Source organism: Orycteropus afer, unplaced genomic scaffold, assembly GCF_000298275.1.
Source record: "Orycteropus afer afer isolate SDZICR_OR568_19922 unplaced genomic scaffold, OryAfe1.0 scaffold00094, whole genome shotgun sequence".
In the NCBI taxonomy this organism is placed as follows: Eukaryota; Metazoa; Chordata; class Mammalia; order Tubulidentata; family Orycteropodidae; genus Orycteropus; species Orycteropus afer.
In genome coordinates, this window is record NW_006921681.1 from 9,135,201 (window position 1) to 9,153,020 (window position 17,820).

At 50.9% G+C, this 17,820-nt stretch overlaps 1 protein-coding gene across 1 annotated transcript in view; it reads left to right on the plus strand.

Moving 5' to 3' along the window:
* The window catches only part of PLOD1 (procollagen-lysine,2-oxoglutarate 5-dioxygenase 1), a 34,759-nt gene extending 17,996 nt beyond the window's left edge, over positions 1-16,763 (plus strand). Inside the window, exons 6-19 of the mRNA XM_007942641.2 lie at positions 1,282-1,345; positions 2,769-2,866; positions 4,038-4,139; positions 4,694-4,825; positions 7,780-7,901; positions 10,178-10,282; positions 10,665-10,790; positions 11,237-11,378; positions 12,451-12,564; positions 13,224-13,289; positions 13,944-14,048; positions 14,789-14,935; positions 15,719-15,844; positions 16,608-16,763. Of these exons, the coding sequence (XP_007940832.1) occupies positions 1,282-1,345; positions 2,769-2,866; positions 4,038-4,139; positions 4,694-4,825; positions 7,780-7,901; positions 10,178-10,282; positions 10,665-10,790; positions 11,237-11,378; positions 12,451-12,564; positions 13,224-13,289; positions 13,944-14,048; positions 14,789-14,935; positions 15,719-15,844; positions 16,608-16,763 (1,605 nt within the window). The remainder of the gene's footprint in view (positions 1-1,281; positions 1,346-2,768; positions 2,867-4,037; positions 4,140-4,693; positions 4,826-7,779; positions 7,902-10,177; positions 10,283-10,664; positions 10,791-11,236; positions 11,379-12,450; positions 12,565-13,223; positions 13,290-13,943; positions 14,049-14,788; positions 14,936-15,718; positions 15,845-16,607) is intronic.
* The last annotated feature ends 1,057 nt before the right edge of the window (positions 16,764-17,820 follow it).

The window sequence follows — 17,820 nt, forward strand, 5'->3', positions numbered from 1 at the left end:
TGTGCTGCCCTCCCCTTACTGTATATTGCCTTTCCCTTCACCCAAGTTAATATGTGTCTATCCTCTAGTTAGTAACTTTTCCTCCCATCCCCCTCCCATCCTCGGCAACCTTCAAAGAATGTTTCTTTCTGTGTATAAACCTTTCTTTGACTTTTCACAGTAGTGTCTCATACAATACTTGTCCTTTGGTGATTGACTAATTTCAGGCAGCATAATGTCCTCTAGGTTCATCCATGTCATGAGGTGTTTTGCAGATCCATGATTGTTCTTTAACATTGCGGAGTATCCCATTGTGTGTATGTACCATAGTTCGTTTATCCATTCATCCCTTGACAGGCACTTAGGTTGTTTTTGTTTCTTTGCTATTGTGAATAGTCCTGCAGTGAACATGGGTGTGCATATATCTGTTCATGTTGCAGCTCTCATTTCTCTAGGATATATGCCTTGTAGTGGGATTGCTGGATCATAGGGTGTTTCTATTTCCAACTTTTTAAGGAAGCACCATGCTGTTTTCCACAGTGGTTGTACCATTTAATAGTCCCACTGGCAGTGTTTGAGGGTTCCAGTTTCTCCACACCCCTGCCAACCTTTGTTGTTTTCTATTTCTTTCAACTATGCTATTAATGCTGGGGTGAGATAATATCTCATTCTTGTTTGATTTGCATCCCTCATAGCTAATGATCACAAGCATTTTTTCATGTGTTTTTTTCGCCACATAATAGTACTTTTTTTTATATAATGATATAGTACTAATTAAATTAATTGATATACATGAAAGATTTAGAACTCTGACTGGTATAATAAGGAAGTATTTGTTATCATGATAGGAGCTCTGGTAACGTAGTGCCTAAGGCATTTGACTGTTAACCAGAAAGCTGGCGGTTCAAACCCACCAGCCATTCCTCAGAAGGAAGGTGGGGGAATCTACTTCCGTAGTGATACTGCCTCGGAAACCCAAGGAGGGGTCGCTATGAGTTGAATCCAACTCGACGGCAGTGAGTTTGGTTTGGTTTTCTGTTGGTATAGTTGAACAGCTCTTACCTTAGATTTCTTCAAGTTCTGAGAGCCCTTGGTTCTCTGTAGATAGATTCCAGGGGCTTGGTTATGGCTGTAGTTTTCAGGGTCCCTAGCTGTCCTGATGTGGTGGGGCATGGTGGGTGGAGGAAAGGCAGCAGTAGCCATGAGGGTCAGGCAGGGGCCTGGCTTCTCCCCAGGGTAAGGGAGCCCCCTCCTCTGCCCACGGCTTGTTCCTGCTGCAACCTAGCATCCTCTTTTCTGCAGGAACGGATTAATATCACCCTGGATCACCGCTGCCGAATCTTCCAGAACCTGGATGGAGCCTTGGGTGAGCAGCCCTTATGGGGAGGGGAGAGAGATGGCGAGAAGGAGGTTGGTCCTAAGAGAGTTGATAGGGAGGAGGTGAGGTTGTCAAGCAGAGCCTGAGCTCAAGGAGGAGAGCTGGGCTGGTTCCTCTAACTATTGTGCTGGGAGGTCACCTGGCCCATCCTAGATCCCCAGAGACCATCTAGAGCATGTCCTGGGGTAGAGCTGTATCTCTGTGCTGAGTGGTGGGGAATGGAGGCCCCAGAGCTCAGTTCCCAGAGACCAGGGCAGGGGAGGCAGCTGGTCAGCCTGGGAGGAGCTGGGTGGAGCACACAGTGGTACCCACCCCTGCCTGCAGAGCAGATCCTAACAGTGAGCCTGCTTCCCCTTCACCCTTTGCCCTCCCTCTTCCCAGGGAAAGGCTTACTGAGTTAGGGGCAGGGACTGAGCTAGCAGGGGGTTAGTTGATAACTGATTAGGAAGGCCACAAGCATCCTGGGGCCTGGCCCCAGTACCATAGCTGGTGATGGAGTTACTTTGCCGCTGTCTTGATGGGTGACCTCAGGCAAGGCATATCCCCTCTCTGGGCCTCGTGTTCCCATCTTCAGAAAAAGAGAGTTGGACCAGATCACTGATGGTGGGTTTCTGGAGCAAATGGACCCCTTCCAGTGTCTGCTGAAAGCTATGGCTCCTCTCCCAGGCTGATGCAGAAACAGCAGTTTGCCTGTGGTTTCTGGGGATTTGTAACCCCTGGGTTAAGAAACCAGGTCTACATCACCTCTTGGGCAGGCTAGAACCTTGTGCAGAGGGGCTCCCCTCACATGATCATCCACCCTGAAGCCTCCCTCCCCACCATCCTTAGCAAGGCCTCTGAGAAGGGAGGGCCCCTGAATTTTATAACTGACAGACCAGGCAGTTTCCTCCCTGTGTCTAAAGTGCAGATGAACAGGGTCAGAGCATGGGTGTTAGGACCCACTGGCAGTCACACTCTCCACCAGGATAGGATGTACCACCTATCACCCTGGCCTCCCAGTATGGCTGGCTTGTACTCGTGCTGTTGCACATGCCTGTCAGAGCAGGTGCATCCCACACCTCTGTCCTTGGGGCTTCTCTGCTCTGTGTCTGGAGCTGCGATGTTCCAGGTCTTTGCTCCTCTCCCATCCCTGCTTCTGGCACATTAAGTGATAGGGTCGCTGTGGATTCAGTGCTCACTACATCCTAGCCGTGGAGCAAAGTGTGTACCAGATGCTGAATCCTCCCGCTCACCCCATGACAATGGGGTTGTCCCATTTTTTAAATGATGAAACAGCCTCAGAGAACTGAAGTGACTTGCCCTAGGCCACACCCTGGTCACTGGGAAAGAGCTGGGATTCAAGCCCAGCCTATCAGCCCCGAGCTTGGCCTTTGGGCCTGATGCTAGGTGGCCTATGCTCTCTGACTCTCAGATGAGGTGGTGCTCAAGTTTGAAATGGGACACGTGAGAGCACGGAACCTGGCCTATGACACTCTCCCAGTCCTGATTCATGGAAACGGGCCTACCAAGGTAGGGAGCAACCCCTGGGGGCTTGTGAGGGGGGCCAGGGCCCTGATTCTGCTCTGTTATCCCAGCCTCTCCTTGGGCCCAGACCACCTACCTGGGCCCTGCTGTAAGCTTATTGCCTCTGATCTCTCATCTGAGTCAACATAGTACCATTTTTCTCTGCTTTGGCAGTTAGTGATGCCCTGTCCATCCCTTCTGGATGGCAGGACACACAAGAGGCCACTGTCCCCTTCCAGGCCTCTAGCCATCCCTACTTTGTCTTCCCAGGGCATACTCATTTATTCATTTAACAAACATTTATTGGATATTTGCACCAGGGAACAAGGGCTTCAGTTGAACAGACAGACTGGTCCCCACCCTTATGGAACTACAGACAGGGGCTGGGTTACAGACTATGGTTGGACACAGTGTGGACCTAACTGGACCCTGGGGAGCTGGACTCTGCTGAACTCTGACTTATAGTGTATTTCTTCTAGTGAGGGCCTTGACCACCTGCATGAGAATCACATGGTGGCTTTGGGGAGTTGAGGAGCTTGTGAAACATGCAGATTTCCTGATCTCACCCAAGAGTGGCCCAGTCAGAATCTCTGGATGGGGCCCAGGAATCTGCACTTTATCAAGTTCCTCAGGAGATCTGAAGTTGAAGAAACAGTAGAGCACCATCCTTTGCTCTCCCTCGAGCAGCTTTGGTGATCTCCAGGGGGATGGAACATTCTTACCAAGACTTACCCAAACTGGAATCCTATTACTGTCCCCTTAGGAGTGGGAGAAGTCACATTGCTGATTAGCTTGGCTGTGAATGAAAGGTTGGCAGTTCGAGTCCACCCATAAGCACCTCAGAATAAAGGCCTGGCAATCTACTTTCGAAAAATCAGCCATTGCAAACCCTGTGGAGCACAGTTCTACTCTGACACACATGGGGGTCCGTGAGTTGGAATTGAATTGATGGCAATTGGGTTTTTGCTTTTTTGGGGAGAGGACTGGGATCCACAGGGTTTTCACTGGTTGATTTTTTGGCAATTTTTAAATTGATGGCAATTGGATTTTTTGTTTTTTTGGGGAGAGGACCCCCAGTGGTCTAGGAAGACATGACTGGGTGGTCCCAACAAGCCTGTAGGTGGCTGTGGGTGGGTGGGTTGGCTGGCTCCTCTCTGACCCTCGTCTTCCCCGACAGCTGCAGCTAAACTACCTGGGCAATTACATCCCACGCTTCTGGACCTTTGAGACGGGCTGCACCGTGTGTGACGAGGGCCTGCGCCGCCTCAAGGGCATCAGGGTGAGGGCCTGAGCCCAGGGACACTGGATGGGGCAGATGGAAGATTCTGGAATAGACTCCACTGTCTTTGGTGGAAGAGAACAGGGTTGCCTCCCTGTCCAGGATCTCATCCCTATCCCTGGAGTGCCTTCACTAGAAAGCCTTCTCAGACTACTTGTGGCTCTAACTTCCCCCAGATGCCCAAGTAACAGTTTGTTCTACTTGTTCTCTCTCTTCCACCCTTCTCAGCCCCCTCTCCCTCCCACGGCCCTTACTCTTCACTTGTGGCTGCTGCCCTGGACACTGTGCCAGTCAGTCTCCTGACAACTCACCTGGTCCTTGCTCATAGCCTGGGCTCACCCCTCTCCCCCCCCTGGAGCCTCTGGCTGTTTCCCTGCTAGGCCTTGCCTCTGCCTACTGCACACCCTACTGAGAATTCACTGCCTAAGTACCGTCCCTGGCTAAGTCTATATGCTTCTGTCCCTGGCTCTTGATCCCTCCAGCGCCCCAGGGGCTCGGCCCCATTGCCGTGCTTAGACACTGCTGGACTCTTGTGCCGCCCCCTCCCCATGCAGGATGAAGCTCTGCCCGTAGTCCTGGTCGGTGTTTTCATTGAGCAGCCCACGCCGTTCCTATCACTCTTCTTCCAGCGGCTCCTCCGCCTCCACTACCCCCAGAAACAGATGCTGCTTTTTATCCACAACCACGTGAGTAGCAGGCCTTCAGAGGGGTCACCGTGTGGGCTGAGCCTTCTGAAGATCTGAGCAAGCCATGATTATCCAGGCCAAATGAGAGGGGGTGGTAGGCTGTATCCCAAATCACTGGGGGAACTCCAGATCAGACTGGCTGGGTTTGAATCCCAACTGCTTTTATTAGCTCTGTGACCTTAGGCACATTACTGAACCTCTCTGTGCTTCTGTTTTCCCATCTGGAAAGTGGTGATCATAATAGTGCCAACCACGTAGACTTCTTATGATTGACAAGTTGATATATGAAGCACTTAGAAGAGTTCCTGATACCTAGGAAGCACATAGTAGTTGCTCTTAGTTGCTGTTATTATCCTTGTTTCCCTCATTGCCCAATTAGTCCTTCCTAATTAGGGGTAGTGGTAGTTTAGTGGTAGAATTCTCACGTTCTTGCTTTTCATGTGGGAGACCTGGGTTTGATTTTAATAGCCAATACACCTCATGTACAATCACCACCTGTCTGTCATTGAAGGCTAGTGTATTGCTCTGGTGCTGAACAGGTTTCAGCAGAGCTTCTAGACTAGTAGAGAGTAGGAAGAAAGGCCTGGTAATCTACTTCTGAAAATCAACCAGTGAAAACCCTGTGGATCACAGTGGTCTCATCTGGAATCAATCATAGGGCTGATTGGAAGACAACTAACAACAACAACAACACTTTGCTCTCAAACCAAACTCACTGTTATCAAGTCAATTCCAACTCATAGTCGACCCCCATTGGATTTCCGAGATGGTAAATCTTTATGGAAGTAGATTGCCCCATCTTACTTTTGTGGACTGGCTCGTGGGCTTGGACCACCCACCTTCTGGTTCTTGTGCTGCAGTCAAATGCCTTAGGCACTGTGCTACCACAGCTCCTTTGCTCTAAAAAAGAAAAAAAAAAAAAAAAACCAAACTCACTGCCGTCAAGTCAGATCCGACTCATAGCGACCCCTCCTTGGGTTTCCGAGGTTGTATCACTAAGGAAGTAGATTGCCCAACCTTCCTTCCAAGGAGTGGCTGGTAGATTTGAACCACCAGCCTTCTGGTTAGCAGTCAAATGCCTTAAGGACTATGCCACCAGAGTTCCCTTGCTCTAGTGATAGCCAAATTGATTTTCATTCCTCCAGTGCTTTGTAGGGAGTGGGCTTGGCTTTTGCTAATGTCAGTCTCCCTACTTGGGATGCAGAGGCACTTGCCAAGTCCTATCTGTTCTTCAAGGCTCCTTGTTGCCCTTGAGGTCTTCACTTCTGCCTCACCTGGGATGATAGCCCCCCTTTCTGAGACCTTTCGGCCCTGACAGTCCATACCCTACATCCCTGGGACCCAGGGACCCAGCCTCGGCCCGTAGTTTACCCTCTCTGCCTGCTTCCCAGATATTCATTTACCTGTGCAGAATGCCACATGGTGACAGAGAGGGGTTTAGGCCCTGCCCTTGAGAGACTTGCAGCAGCCCTGGAGACCTCAAGCAGGGCACCCATGACTGTGACTTTATATAGAAAATAACTGTCACAAGGCAGTCCATGAGGACCTGCTGTGTGCTATGTCTGACTCAGTAAGCCCTACAGTGACCTGTCAGGGAGGCGTGGTTGTCGTTCTGTTTTACAAGTGAGGAAGCAGAAGCTGGAACAAGGGAAGTGACTTGTCCAAGGTCACGTGGTGAGTCATAGCCAGGGTTTGCCCTGAACCCTGCATTGGTCCTAGATCCTGCTCTGACCAGTTCCACACTCAGGTCCCAGATATGGACCATTGTTATTAAAGTTTGGTCCCAGGATTTCCTGGAGTGTATGTTTATTTGTTTTACTTTTTTTGAATTTCTCTTTTTTTTTAAGTGTGGTGAAAATACATATAACAAAGTACATGCCACCTCAATAATTTCTACATGTACGATTCAGTGACACTGACTACATTCTTTAAGTTGTGCAACCATCCTCACTGTCCTTTTCCAATCATTCCACCACCACTAACATAAACTCACTGCCCTATAAGCAAAATCTGCCTTTTCCCTTTCTTCCATCCCTGGTGACCACTAATAGTCTTTGGTTTCTGTATATTTGCTTATTTCATGTAAGTGAGGTCATACAGCATTTGTCCTTTTGCAACTGACTTACCTCATGCAGCGTGATGTTTTCAAGATTCTTCCATGTCTTGGCATGCAGCGGGACCTCATTTCTCTTGATGGCTGAGTAGTATCCCATTATGGGTATATACTATATTTTGTTTACCCATTCATCTATTGTTGTGTGCTGTCAAATCAATTCTGACTCATAGTGGCCCTATAGTATAGAGAAGAACTGCCTCAGAGGGTTTTTAAGGCTGTAAATCTTTACAGAAGCAGACTGCCACCTCTTTCTCCCACGGAACGGCTGGTGGGTTCACGCTACCAACTTCAGTTAGCAGCTGAGCACTTTAACCACTATACCATCCAAGCTCCTTTCATCCATTCATCTAATAATGGACATTTCATTTGTTTCTACCTTTTGGCTGTTGTGACAAGAGTTGTGATGAACACTGGTATATGGGTTTCTATGTGCTTACACTCCTGGAATGGGGTTTGCTGGGTAATATGTAGTTTTGTGTACAATTTTTTGATCTTGGAGGGTTTTGTAGCAAAGCAGAACCCTGGCCCATACCCCAGACCCACAGACTCCACATCAGTAGATGGAGCCTGGGTAGTAGTGGGTGCTGTCGTGGTGACAAAGGCTCTTAGGAGGCCGGTGGGGCTGGCCTTTGTCAGGGGAGCGTGGTTAAAGGACAGCCAGGATTTGGTATCTGGGAAGGCAGAGGTTCGGGCATGGGGAAGAGCCTCAAGACAGGAAAGCAGATGGCTAGGGATGACTGGGGTGGAAAGGCATGGCCTGGCAGTTACAAAAGGTTGTGTGGTCCCTGGGGTGGAGCCTGTACCTCCATCCTCATCACCCTCGGCCCCCTCCTCCCAGGAGCAACACCACAAGGCCCAGGTGGAGCAGTTCCTGGAAGAGCATGGCAGCAAGTACCAGTCCATGAAGCTGGTGGGCCCTGAGATCCGGATGGCCAATGCTGACGCCAGGAACATGGGCGCGTGAGTCAGGGCCCAGGGGCGGATGAGGTGGGCATGGTAGGTAGAGAGGCCACCAGATCAGGACCACCAGACTGGGAGACCAAAACCAGGCGTTCAGAAGGCTTCATGGTCTCCAGCAAGTTCCTGCCCTTCTCTGGGCCTCAGAGTTCCCATCTGTCAAATGAGGCAGTCGTCTCCATCCTGCTAGCCTGGGGGTTCCTAGGCAGGGCTGAGCACAATCAGTTGGGTTCAGAAGGCAAATCGGGGGCGGAGAAGGACTGGAGAAATTGAAGTAGACAGACGCTGACCATTAGAGAAGTGATCTCTCTTAGTTTCTCAATGCTACTGTAACAGATACCATAAGTGGGTGGCTTTAACAAACTAATTATTTTCTCACAGTTGAGGAGGCTCCAAAAAAAAAAAACAAAACTCACTGCCAGCAAGTTAATTGTGACTCATAGCGACCCCCATTGGGTTTTCAAGGGTGTAAATCTTTACAGAAGTAGATTGCCCCAGCTTCCTTCTACAGAGCAGCTGGTGGGTTTGAACTGCCGACCTTCTGGTTAGTAGCCAAATGCCTTATCTACTACAACACCAGAGCTCCTTTGTTGAGGAAGCTAGAAGTCCAAATTCAGAGTGTGGGCTCTAGGGGAAGGCTTCCTCTCTCTGTTGGTTCTCGGGGAAGGTCCTTATCTCTTCAGCTTCTGTTCCTTAGTTCCTTGGATATGGTTTCCCTTCCACTTGTGCTGTGCTTGCTTCTCTGTGCTTATCTGCTCCTTCTGTGTGTCAAAGGGGATTGACACTAGACACACCCTACACTGGTACGGTCTCTGACGTAAAAAGAAACCCCCTTCCCAGATGAGATTACCTCTATAGGCCTAGGGGTTTAGGATTTACAACATATTTTTAGGGGGCACATTTCAATCTGTAACAATCTTTTACTTCTTTTTTCCTTTATTAAAAAGAACAAACCTAAGTAATGTGTATTGACTGTCAAAGACTTAGACAGTCCAGACCAGAAGTTGGCAAACTTCCTGCCAATGACCAAGTTGTAAATATTTTTCACTCTGTGGTCTGTCGCTACCATTCGTTCTACTGCTGTAGTACAAAAGCAGCTTTATTTATGATGGCTCTCTAAGATGATGTGAACAAATGAGCCTTGGGGGGGTTCCAGTCACATTTTATTTATGGATACTGAAATTTGAGTTTCATATCATTTTTATGAATTTATCCCTTTTATTATTTTTTTTTTTCCAACCATTTGAAAATATAAAACCCATTCCTAACTCGTGAGGTATACAAAAGCAGGGAGTATTTGAGCCATCGACCATAGTATGCTGTGCTCTGGATAAACAAAAAGAACGTAATTTTGGTTTTTTTGGATGCATCAACCTGGGGTAGGTGTTCTGTATGTAGGTCTTTCTACTGTTGTGTTGAGAGCCAATCCATGTAAGTGAGTCCATTTCTAGGCCTGAAGGGTAACCCAGGGCCATACTCTCAGGGCTTCTACCGGTCTCTCTCCAACCAGCAATTCTGGTCATTTTTGTGTTTTTGAATTTTGTTCCACTCTGTTTTCCTCCCACTCTATCCAAGATCTCCAGGTTTGATCCCTTCCCAAGTGGTTGACATTGGTAGCTGGGCACCATCTAGTTCTTCTGGGCTTAGGTCGTGGAGGCTGAGATCCTTATGGTCCTTCTTATCTTTGGACTAATTGTTTCCAGATGACTTTGATCTTCTTCACTTTTCTTTGCTCCAGAGGAGAGGAGACCAATACTTGCATCTTAGATGGCTGCTCCAAAGCTTTTAAGACCCCAGTTGCTACTCAACAAATTAGGTTGTAGAACAAAATTTTTATGTACTGTGTGCCAATTGATCATGATGTACCCCAAGACCATGGTTCTGAGCCCCCAGAAAAGAACATAATTTTTTAAGGGTTTTGGTACAAGTTGCCCAGTTGCCTTCTAGAAAGACAATACCGTTCTTCCTGCCCTCCTCCAGCCCTAGCAAGGTAGGAACCTGCCTGGTAGGCCAGGTCTTCTAGGGCTCTTGATGCCAGCTGCCAAGCTCTGGGTCTTCGTCTGGAGAGCACAGTAACCCAGGGCCTGAATATCAGTGGGACCTTGGAGGCTGCTGGTGCTGACCCTGTCCTGTGCTGGCTGTCTCACTGGTACCTGGCAAAGCCAGAGCATGCTCGTGCTGGGGCAGGGGTAGAGACACAGCCGCAGGGTCACTCTGGGATCCTGGGTGGGGAGATGCCGGAGCCCCAGCCTGCTGACTCCATGCCGTCGGCCTTGCAGAGACCTGTGCCGGCAGGACCGGAGCTGCACCTACTACTTCAGCGTGGATGCCAACGTGGCCCTGACCGAGCCTGACACCCTGAGGCTGCTGATTGAGCAGAACAAGTGAGGCTGTGGGCAGCAGGCCCTCAGAGCCCAGTGCTCTGTGATGGGTCTGGGCTTGGGTGGGAGTCCCTTCCCCATCAGCTTCACCTGTGGAATCCTGAGTCCCTGCCTGAAGTATGGCAACTCCAGGTTCTGACGGACAGTGGTGCCCACTCTTGTCTTAGTCTAAGATGTTCCCATCCCCACCCTATCCTACCTCCATGTCACAGCCCTCCCTCCAGTCTGTCCCTGGCCACAGCATGGGTGGGAATAGGTACCAGGTGAGCCAAATCCACCTCCAGTCCTAGGCCCTGCTCTGCTCCAGTGAGGTACTTGGAACGCACACTGCTCCCTCCCCCCTGCAGTGGGCAGGGGAATTCCCACTGAGGTGCTCCTTCCTCAGGAACGTCATTGCCCCCTTGGTGACCCGCCAGGGGAGGTTGTGGTCGAACTTCTGGGGGGCGCTAAGTGCAGATGGCTACTACGCCCGCTCTGAGGACTACGTGGACATTGTGCAGGGTCGGCGTGTGTGAGTATACAGGGAGGACACCCTCATCTGTCTTCCTCAGGGCCTTGTGGCACCTCCTTCCCCAATATGCCTGTCCCCACAAAAAAAAAAAAACCAAACTCATTGCCGTTGAGTCAGATCCAACTTATACCGACCCCTCCTTGGGTTTCCAAGGCGGTATCGCTACAGAGGTAGATTGCCCCATCTTTCTAACAAGGAGTAGCTGATGGGTTTGAACCACCAGCCTTTGAGTTAGCAGTCAAAAATTCCTACTGACCATGAAGCAAGGAAGATTGCAGTCAGACACTCAGAAGGACTCCTGACAGTTAATTCCAGACTCATGTGCCCAGGGTGGGGAGATCAAGTCAGCACTATTATATTCTTCCTGCTCCAATCCCCCTTGTTCCTGACATTGTCTGTGACCCCTTCACCATCAGCCTGTGACCTCCTCCCTCTCTTTCTCTCAGTGGTGTCTGGAATGTGCCCTACATATCAAACATCTACTTGATCAAAGGCAGTGCACTGAGGGCTGAACTGCAGCAGAAAGACCTGTTCCACCACAGGAAGCTGGACTCTGACATGTCCTTTTGTGCTAACATTCGACAGCAGGTCAGCCCTGGGGCTGAGTTTCATGGGAGGCCCTATTGTTGACAGAGAAAGTAGGCCCCCAGCTGTGTCCCTCATGGTGGGCAGCCTTGTCACCATAGGCCTGGGAAGCTGCTGAGGTCCCTGCGGGACTTCTCAGAGACCCCCAAGGCCTGGTGGAGGCACATTAGAGTCCCGGGCGTGTTGGCAGACCCCCAGCAATCAGCAAGGACCATTTTAGCAGACACAGTTATCAACATCATCTATTTTACTTACATCTTTGACAGAGCCTAAAGATGACTGAGAGGGCAGTAGCAGCTCAGTGTAGAATTCTCACCTTCCATGCAGGAGACCCGGGTTCGATTCCTGGCCAAAGTCCTTCATGCACAGCCACCACTTGTCTCAGTGGAGGCGTGCGTGTTGCTGTGATGCACAGTAGGTTTCAGCAGAGCTTCCAGACTGAGATGAACTAGGAAGAAAGGCCTGGAGATCTGCTTCTGAAAATGAGCCAGTGAAAACTGTACTGACCGACCACAGTGCTTTGATTCCACTGTTCATGGTGTCGCCATGAGCCGGGAGCCAACTAAATGGCATGTTGTTGTTGTTGTTATTTGCCGTCGAGTCGGTCCCGACTCATAGCGACCAACTAAATGGCATAACAACAATAAAAAGATTATAGTACTTACCGCTAAATATAATCCAAGTAATGTGCCCAAGAAACACCCTCACCTTGTCCCTGAGCCCCATCCCATATGTTTTGGTGATTTATATTTTTAAGTAAGTGACAGTATAACAGTGCATTTCCCCTGTGGCCAAAACATCAATATCAAAGAGCTATCCTTTTCTTACATGCATTCATTTGTTCTTTCATAAGTTTATTTGTTCCTTTTGGATTCACCCCTCCAGGAAGCCTTTGCTGATTGTATTCCCAGTGTCAGACCTGGGCTGGGTGTTGCAGACATGGGGGTGGTGCACTCAGTCCCTGCCCTTGTGACCTGAGTCTGGTGGGCAGAGAAGGCTGTACTGATGACCCTTTCAGGGGCCTGCAGGGGACAGGGAGGAAGGGGGGCCTCTCCCATCGGTCTGCTCTCCGCAGGACGTGTTCATGTTCCTGACCAACCGGCATACCTTTGGCCACCTGCTCTCCCTGGACAGCTACCAGACCACCCACCTCCATAACGACCTCTGGGAGGTGTTCAGCAACCCCGAGGTGAGGACCTGGGTGCGGCTGGGAGGAGAGGAGCACAGAGGCCTCCTAGATCCTGAGGCTCCTCCCTCTCTGATCCTAAGGTGAATTAGGACCCTGTGGGCCCCTTCTCTTCCCTCTGCCCCAGGGGGCCTATAGGTCCCCTTAATTGGGTAGGAAAGGAGGATACCTTGAGAGATGGCGCCATCTAGTGGAGAAGGGACCAGGAACCCCAGGCCTGGATTTAAAGCCAAGCTCTGCAGTCAGCTGTGACTTAGTTGAGCCTCTCAACTTACAGGGCCTCAGTTATTTTAGCTCTAAAATGGGTATACTATCCCAGCCTCACTCATGCGAGAGAGTATAGTGATGATCAGAGGAAGTGACAGTTGTGACTGTGCACCTAGATGTTGGGAGCTTGTGATTGATGTTGGTACATACACATACCTCTATACACATGTACACCTACACATATGTACATACACAGACACATGCGTGCAAACACTAGCTCCTGTAAGCATGCTTCTGCACCCAAATCGTGCACTTGAACCCAGTGGGCAGAGGTGCATAGCCCTGGTGCACCCCCCCACCGCCCCAGTGTGTACAATCCATCACATGGCATGGGGTTTCTGGGGAGGAGCCCTTTCTGGGAGCATCTGTTGCACTCAGCTTCCCCCTCCCCATAGGACTGGAAGGAGAAGTATATCCACGAGAACTACACCAAGGCCCTGGAGGGGAAACTGGTAGAGACGGTAAGGGCCTGTGGTACCTCTGGGAACAAAGCCCCTGGATCCGTACCCCTTCCTGCTGCAGAGCTGGGGAGGGGAAGGGAGTGGGAGAAGAAAAGAGCTAGCTGACCTGGGGAGCAGGGGCATCTTTCTTTCTGTGCTGCAGTGCTGGGGTGAAAGGCCAGCTGGTGGCCCCCTTCCGCCTGCTGGCACTTTTGGGCTAGAGCCTATGGGGGCCTTGGGGACCTCCGGCCTCTCCTCTGGCTGAGTCAGGAAAGAAAAAAAAGGTCCCCACATGTGGTCTCAACTGTAGGCCGTGCCCCCTGGGCCAGCACCTGGGAGTGGGTAGGTCCTCTGGACTCCCTACTGCTGGTGTTCCAGGGAGCCTGAGGCTGCTGCTCCCTGGATACACACCCTCCTTATTCCGTGACCTCGCTGACACGGGCCATCACTGAGCTTCTGCCTCGTCTCAGCAGCGGTTCACTCAGTCCATCCAGAATCGACAGAGCCCTGCTCTGTGGAGATACTTGGAGCTTCCTGACTGGGCTGGGGGCAACCTGGGGCCATAGACTACCTGTGGGAGCTTCCTTTGCCTCAGGGCCTGAAGAGGGCTGTGGGAGCAGGAGGAGCATGTGGTAGAGACCCTCTGGACCCTTCTGATTGAGGATCCCCTCCCAGCCTTGCCCAGATGTCTACTGGTTCCCCATCTTCACGGAGGCGGCCTGCGACGAGCTGGTGGAGGAGATGGAACACTATGGCCAGTGGTCTCTGGGTGATAACAAGGTGGGGCCTCTAGTCAATTCCAACTCATAGTGACCCCTACAGGATAGAGTAGACCTGCCTCATCGAGTTTCCAAGGCTATAAATCTTAATGGAAGCAGACTTGCCTCATCTTTCTCCCACAGAGTGGCTGATGGGTTTGAACCACCAACCTTTAGGTCAGCAGCCAAGCGCTTAACTGCACCACCAGGGTTCCTTACCACAAGCTTAAGTGGCTTAAAACAAATTCATTCATTGCACAATTTCTCTGGGTCAGGAGTCTGGACCCACTTAACTGGGTTCTCTGCTCAGGGCCTGACCAGGCTGCAAGTGAGGTGTCATCTGGGGCTAGGATCTCTTCTGACTGAGGCTCAGGGTCCTAGTCCAAGCTCATGTGATTGTTGGCAGAATTCATTTCCTTGTAGTTGCAAAACTCATAGTGGCTTGCTTCTTCAAGGCCAGCAGGAAAGAGTTTCCTTCTTAGATCCTCTTCTAAAGGACACATCTGCATGGGTCAGGCCCATCCAGCATAACCTCCCTTTGATCAACCCAAAGTCAACTAACTGATCAGGGACCTTAATAACATCTGCAGAATTCCTTCACTTTTGCCCTAAAACATAACATAGCCCCAGGTCCCACCCATACTCAAGGCGGTTTGGGAGGGATTGTACAGGGTCAGTCCACTAGGGGGCGGGAATCTTGAGGGGGAGGTCACCTTCGAATTCTGCCTTCTTGGAATTCACACCCTCCTTGGTCACCTTCAGGACAACCGCATCCAGGGTGGCTATGAAAATGTGCCGACCATTGACATCCACATGAACCAGATCAGCTTTGAGCGGGAGTGGCACAAGTTCCTGGTGGAGTACATCGCCCCCATGACAGAGAAGCTCTACCCCGGCTACTACACCAGGGTGGGCTCAGGGCACAGCCAGGATGAGGCAGGGGGTGGGAGTGGCTGAGGGACAGTGGTAGTAAAGCAGTCTTGGCCTGGGGGGAGAGGCCCGGGTAGTGGATCCCCAGGCAGGAATGAGGTCTCGCCAACCAGGCTGGGCATCATGAGGTGCAGGCCTCAGGAAGAGCCTGGGGTTGGGGGAGGCCCCTCTGACCTCACCCCATCTTCCTAATCCTTTCTCCTTACCCCTCCTCTCCTTAAAACTCACCTCAGTAGCTCGTAGCAAACAAGCTCCCAGATAGCTGGCCAGTGTATCCCCGTTTTTTCCTTCACCTAGCTCTGTCCCTCACAAATCTGTCAGTAGCCCCTTTGGCTTCCCCTCTTGCTCCCTCCCTCCCTCAGTGACTTTGTCATTCCCTTGGTTTTCTCTGAGCAACTGCTCTGGGTATGTCTGGGCCCTGCCCTCAAGGACTCACCAGTCTAGATAGTTGCCAGAACTGGTCGTAAGGCTTAATTCCTCCCTTCTTCCTTCCTCTCCCTCATTCCTTCTCTCCTCCACTGAGCTCTCTTTCTTTCCTCCTTTCCTTTCTCTATTTTTCTCCCTCCTTCTCTCCCCATATTGTTGTTACCCAGAACCTTCTCTGAGCCAGGCACCATTCCAGGCACTGCAGGACACAGCCTTGGGCTAATCTGCCCTCAGGGAGCTGGCATTCCAGCAGATTAGATGAGGGTCTCTGTGTATTCCTCAAGGTCTTGGCCTCTCCCTATTAACTTTGCTTCTTGCCTCACTGCTGTGGTGCAGGCCCAATTTGACCTGGCCTTCGTAGTCCGCTACAAGCCTGACGAGCAGCCCTCGCTGATGCCACACCATGATGCTTCCACCTTCACCATCAACATTGCCCTAAACCGGGTGGGAGTGGATTACGAAGTAAGCATGGCTGAGGACAGGTGGAGGGGATGCCAGGTGGCAAGCCATTTACAGGGTGATAGAGGCAGAGGGGCCCTAGGTTCACCAGCATCAGAGAACCAGGGAGAAAGCGAGCTGGGCCCCTGGGGAGGCCCTTCTGGAGCTACTATTTTTAAGGAATTTCTTTGGCCTTAGCCCTGAGCTAGGCACTGTGAAGAGTACCCAAAAAGCAGCTATACGTATCTGAAGAAGAACCCAGGCATTGGGGTTCTCGACGGGATAATTTTACATCTCCTCCCTCCAGATGACATTTGGAAATGTCTGGAGACATTTTTGGTTTACAACTATGGAGGTACTATCTTGTAGGTAGAGGCTAGGGATGGCCAGGACAGCCCCCCACAACAAAGAATTATCTGGCCCAAAATGTCAGTGGTGCTGAGGTTGAAATACCCAGACCTAAGCTCTTACATCATCTCATTTAATTATCACAATCCTTTGCTTTATTGAGTAATTATTATTACTTACTGAGTAAGTAATAGAACCTGGACTTGCCCAGGGCTGCCTGACCCCAAGACCAGTGCTCCTATCAGTCTTTGCTGAGTCTCTACCTTAGGCAGCTATGGCTGTTGCTTCTCAAGGTACCCCAGGGAGGCTATAGGAAGAGCCACTTGATGGAGACTAGAAGGACAATGAGGGAAGGGCCCAGCTTCCTGTTGGGGAACTGACACTTCCTGTTGGGGCACTGATGCTTCCTGTTTGACAACTGACCCTTCCTGTCTCTCAGGGCGGGGGCTGTCGGTTCCTGCGCTACAACTGCTCCATCCGTGCCCCGCGGAAGGGCTGGACCCTCTTGCATCCTGGGAGGCTCACGCACTACCACGAAGGGCTCCCCACCACCAAGGGCACCCGTTATATTGCAGTCTCCTTCGTCGACCCCTAACTGCCAGCATCATCTGGAGCCTCAGGGTCCCAGGAAGCTGGTCCAGCCTCCAAGTCTTCACTCCCCATTGCTCGTGGAGCCATCAGTCCAGTCCAGTCAGAGGACCAGGCACACAGAGAGGCGGAGCAGGTCTCCTGGCCTAGGGCTTTCTGGGTGCTCTGGCCAAGCCCAGGAGAGGCTGTTCACTGTCACGGCTTTGTAGAGATTCATCCTCCCCAACCCTTCTTCTTGAAAAACTGACTTCCTCTTCCTCTGCTTCTACCCGGGGAGACCTGAGCAGAGCCAGGCTTAGCCAAGCTGCCCAGAGAGCCTCTAGGGACAACGAGCCATACCCCAGAGCTTCTCCCAGGTGGAGCTGCAGCCCCAGGGACTTCCTGTTTCAAGTTTGGGGTAGACACAGAGGCCTGAATCAGACTATGCTCCTGCCCAACCCTGGGACCACCGAAACCTGCTTCCTCCATGGCTTCTGTCGTGACAGCAAAAACTTGTCCCCTGGAGACAGCGACTCAGAATACCTACTGAGAGGAGAAGAGACCACAGCTGGCTCGTCTACTTGACCCTTACTGGGGGTGGGAGGGTGATATGTCCACACACTGTACTGGGTCACCCTGTCCCTATGCCTCTGCAGAGAGAGACTGACAGAAATCAGAGTTTCTATTAAATGTCATTACAGCCATGGAGTAGGAGCTGCTGGTTGGGCGGGGTGTGGTGAGTGGTACAGAGGATTGCTGTAAGACCCCATGATTGGGATGTTCAGTAGGCAAAAAGACTGTCAGGAAACTGGATGACTTCTTTGTGTCCCAGACCCAGTCACATGTGATCTCCTTGTCATTTGTATATCCTGTAAGCCATGCTGTGTGCCCAGCACTGGCATACTGGGGTACACTTCTTAATCCTGCAAGGCTTGTGTCAGGTGCCACCTCCTCTCTGAAGCCTTGCTGACCACCCTTCCTACAAACATGAGCAGACCTGTTGCTGCTTCTGGTGGCCCCCACCATACCCTGGACAAATTCATCATGTAGTGCCAATAACACTTCAAGGCATTTATTAATAAGAG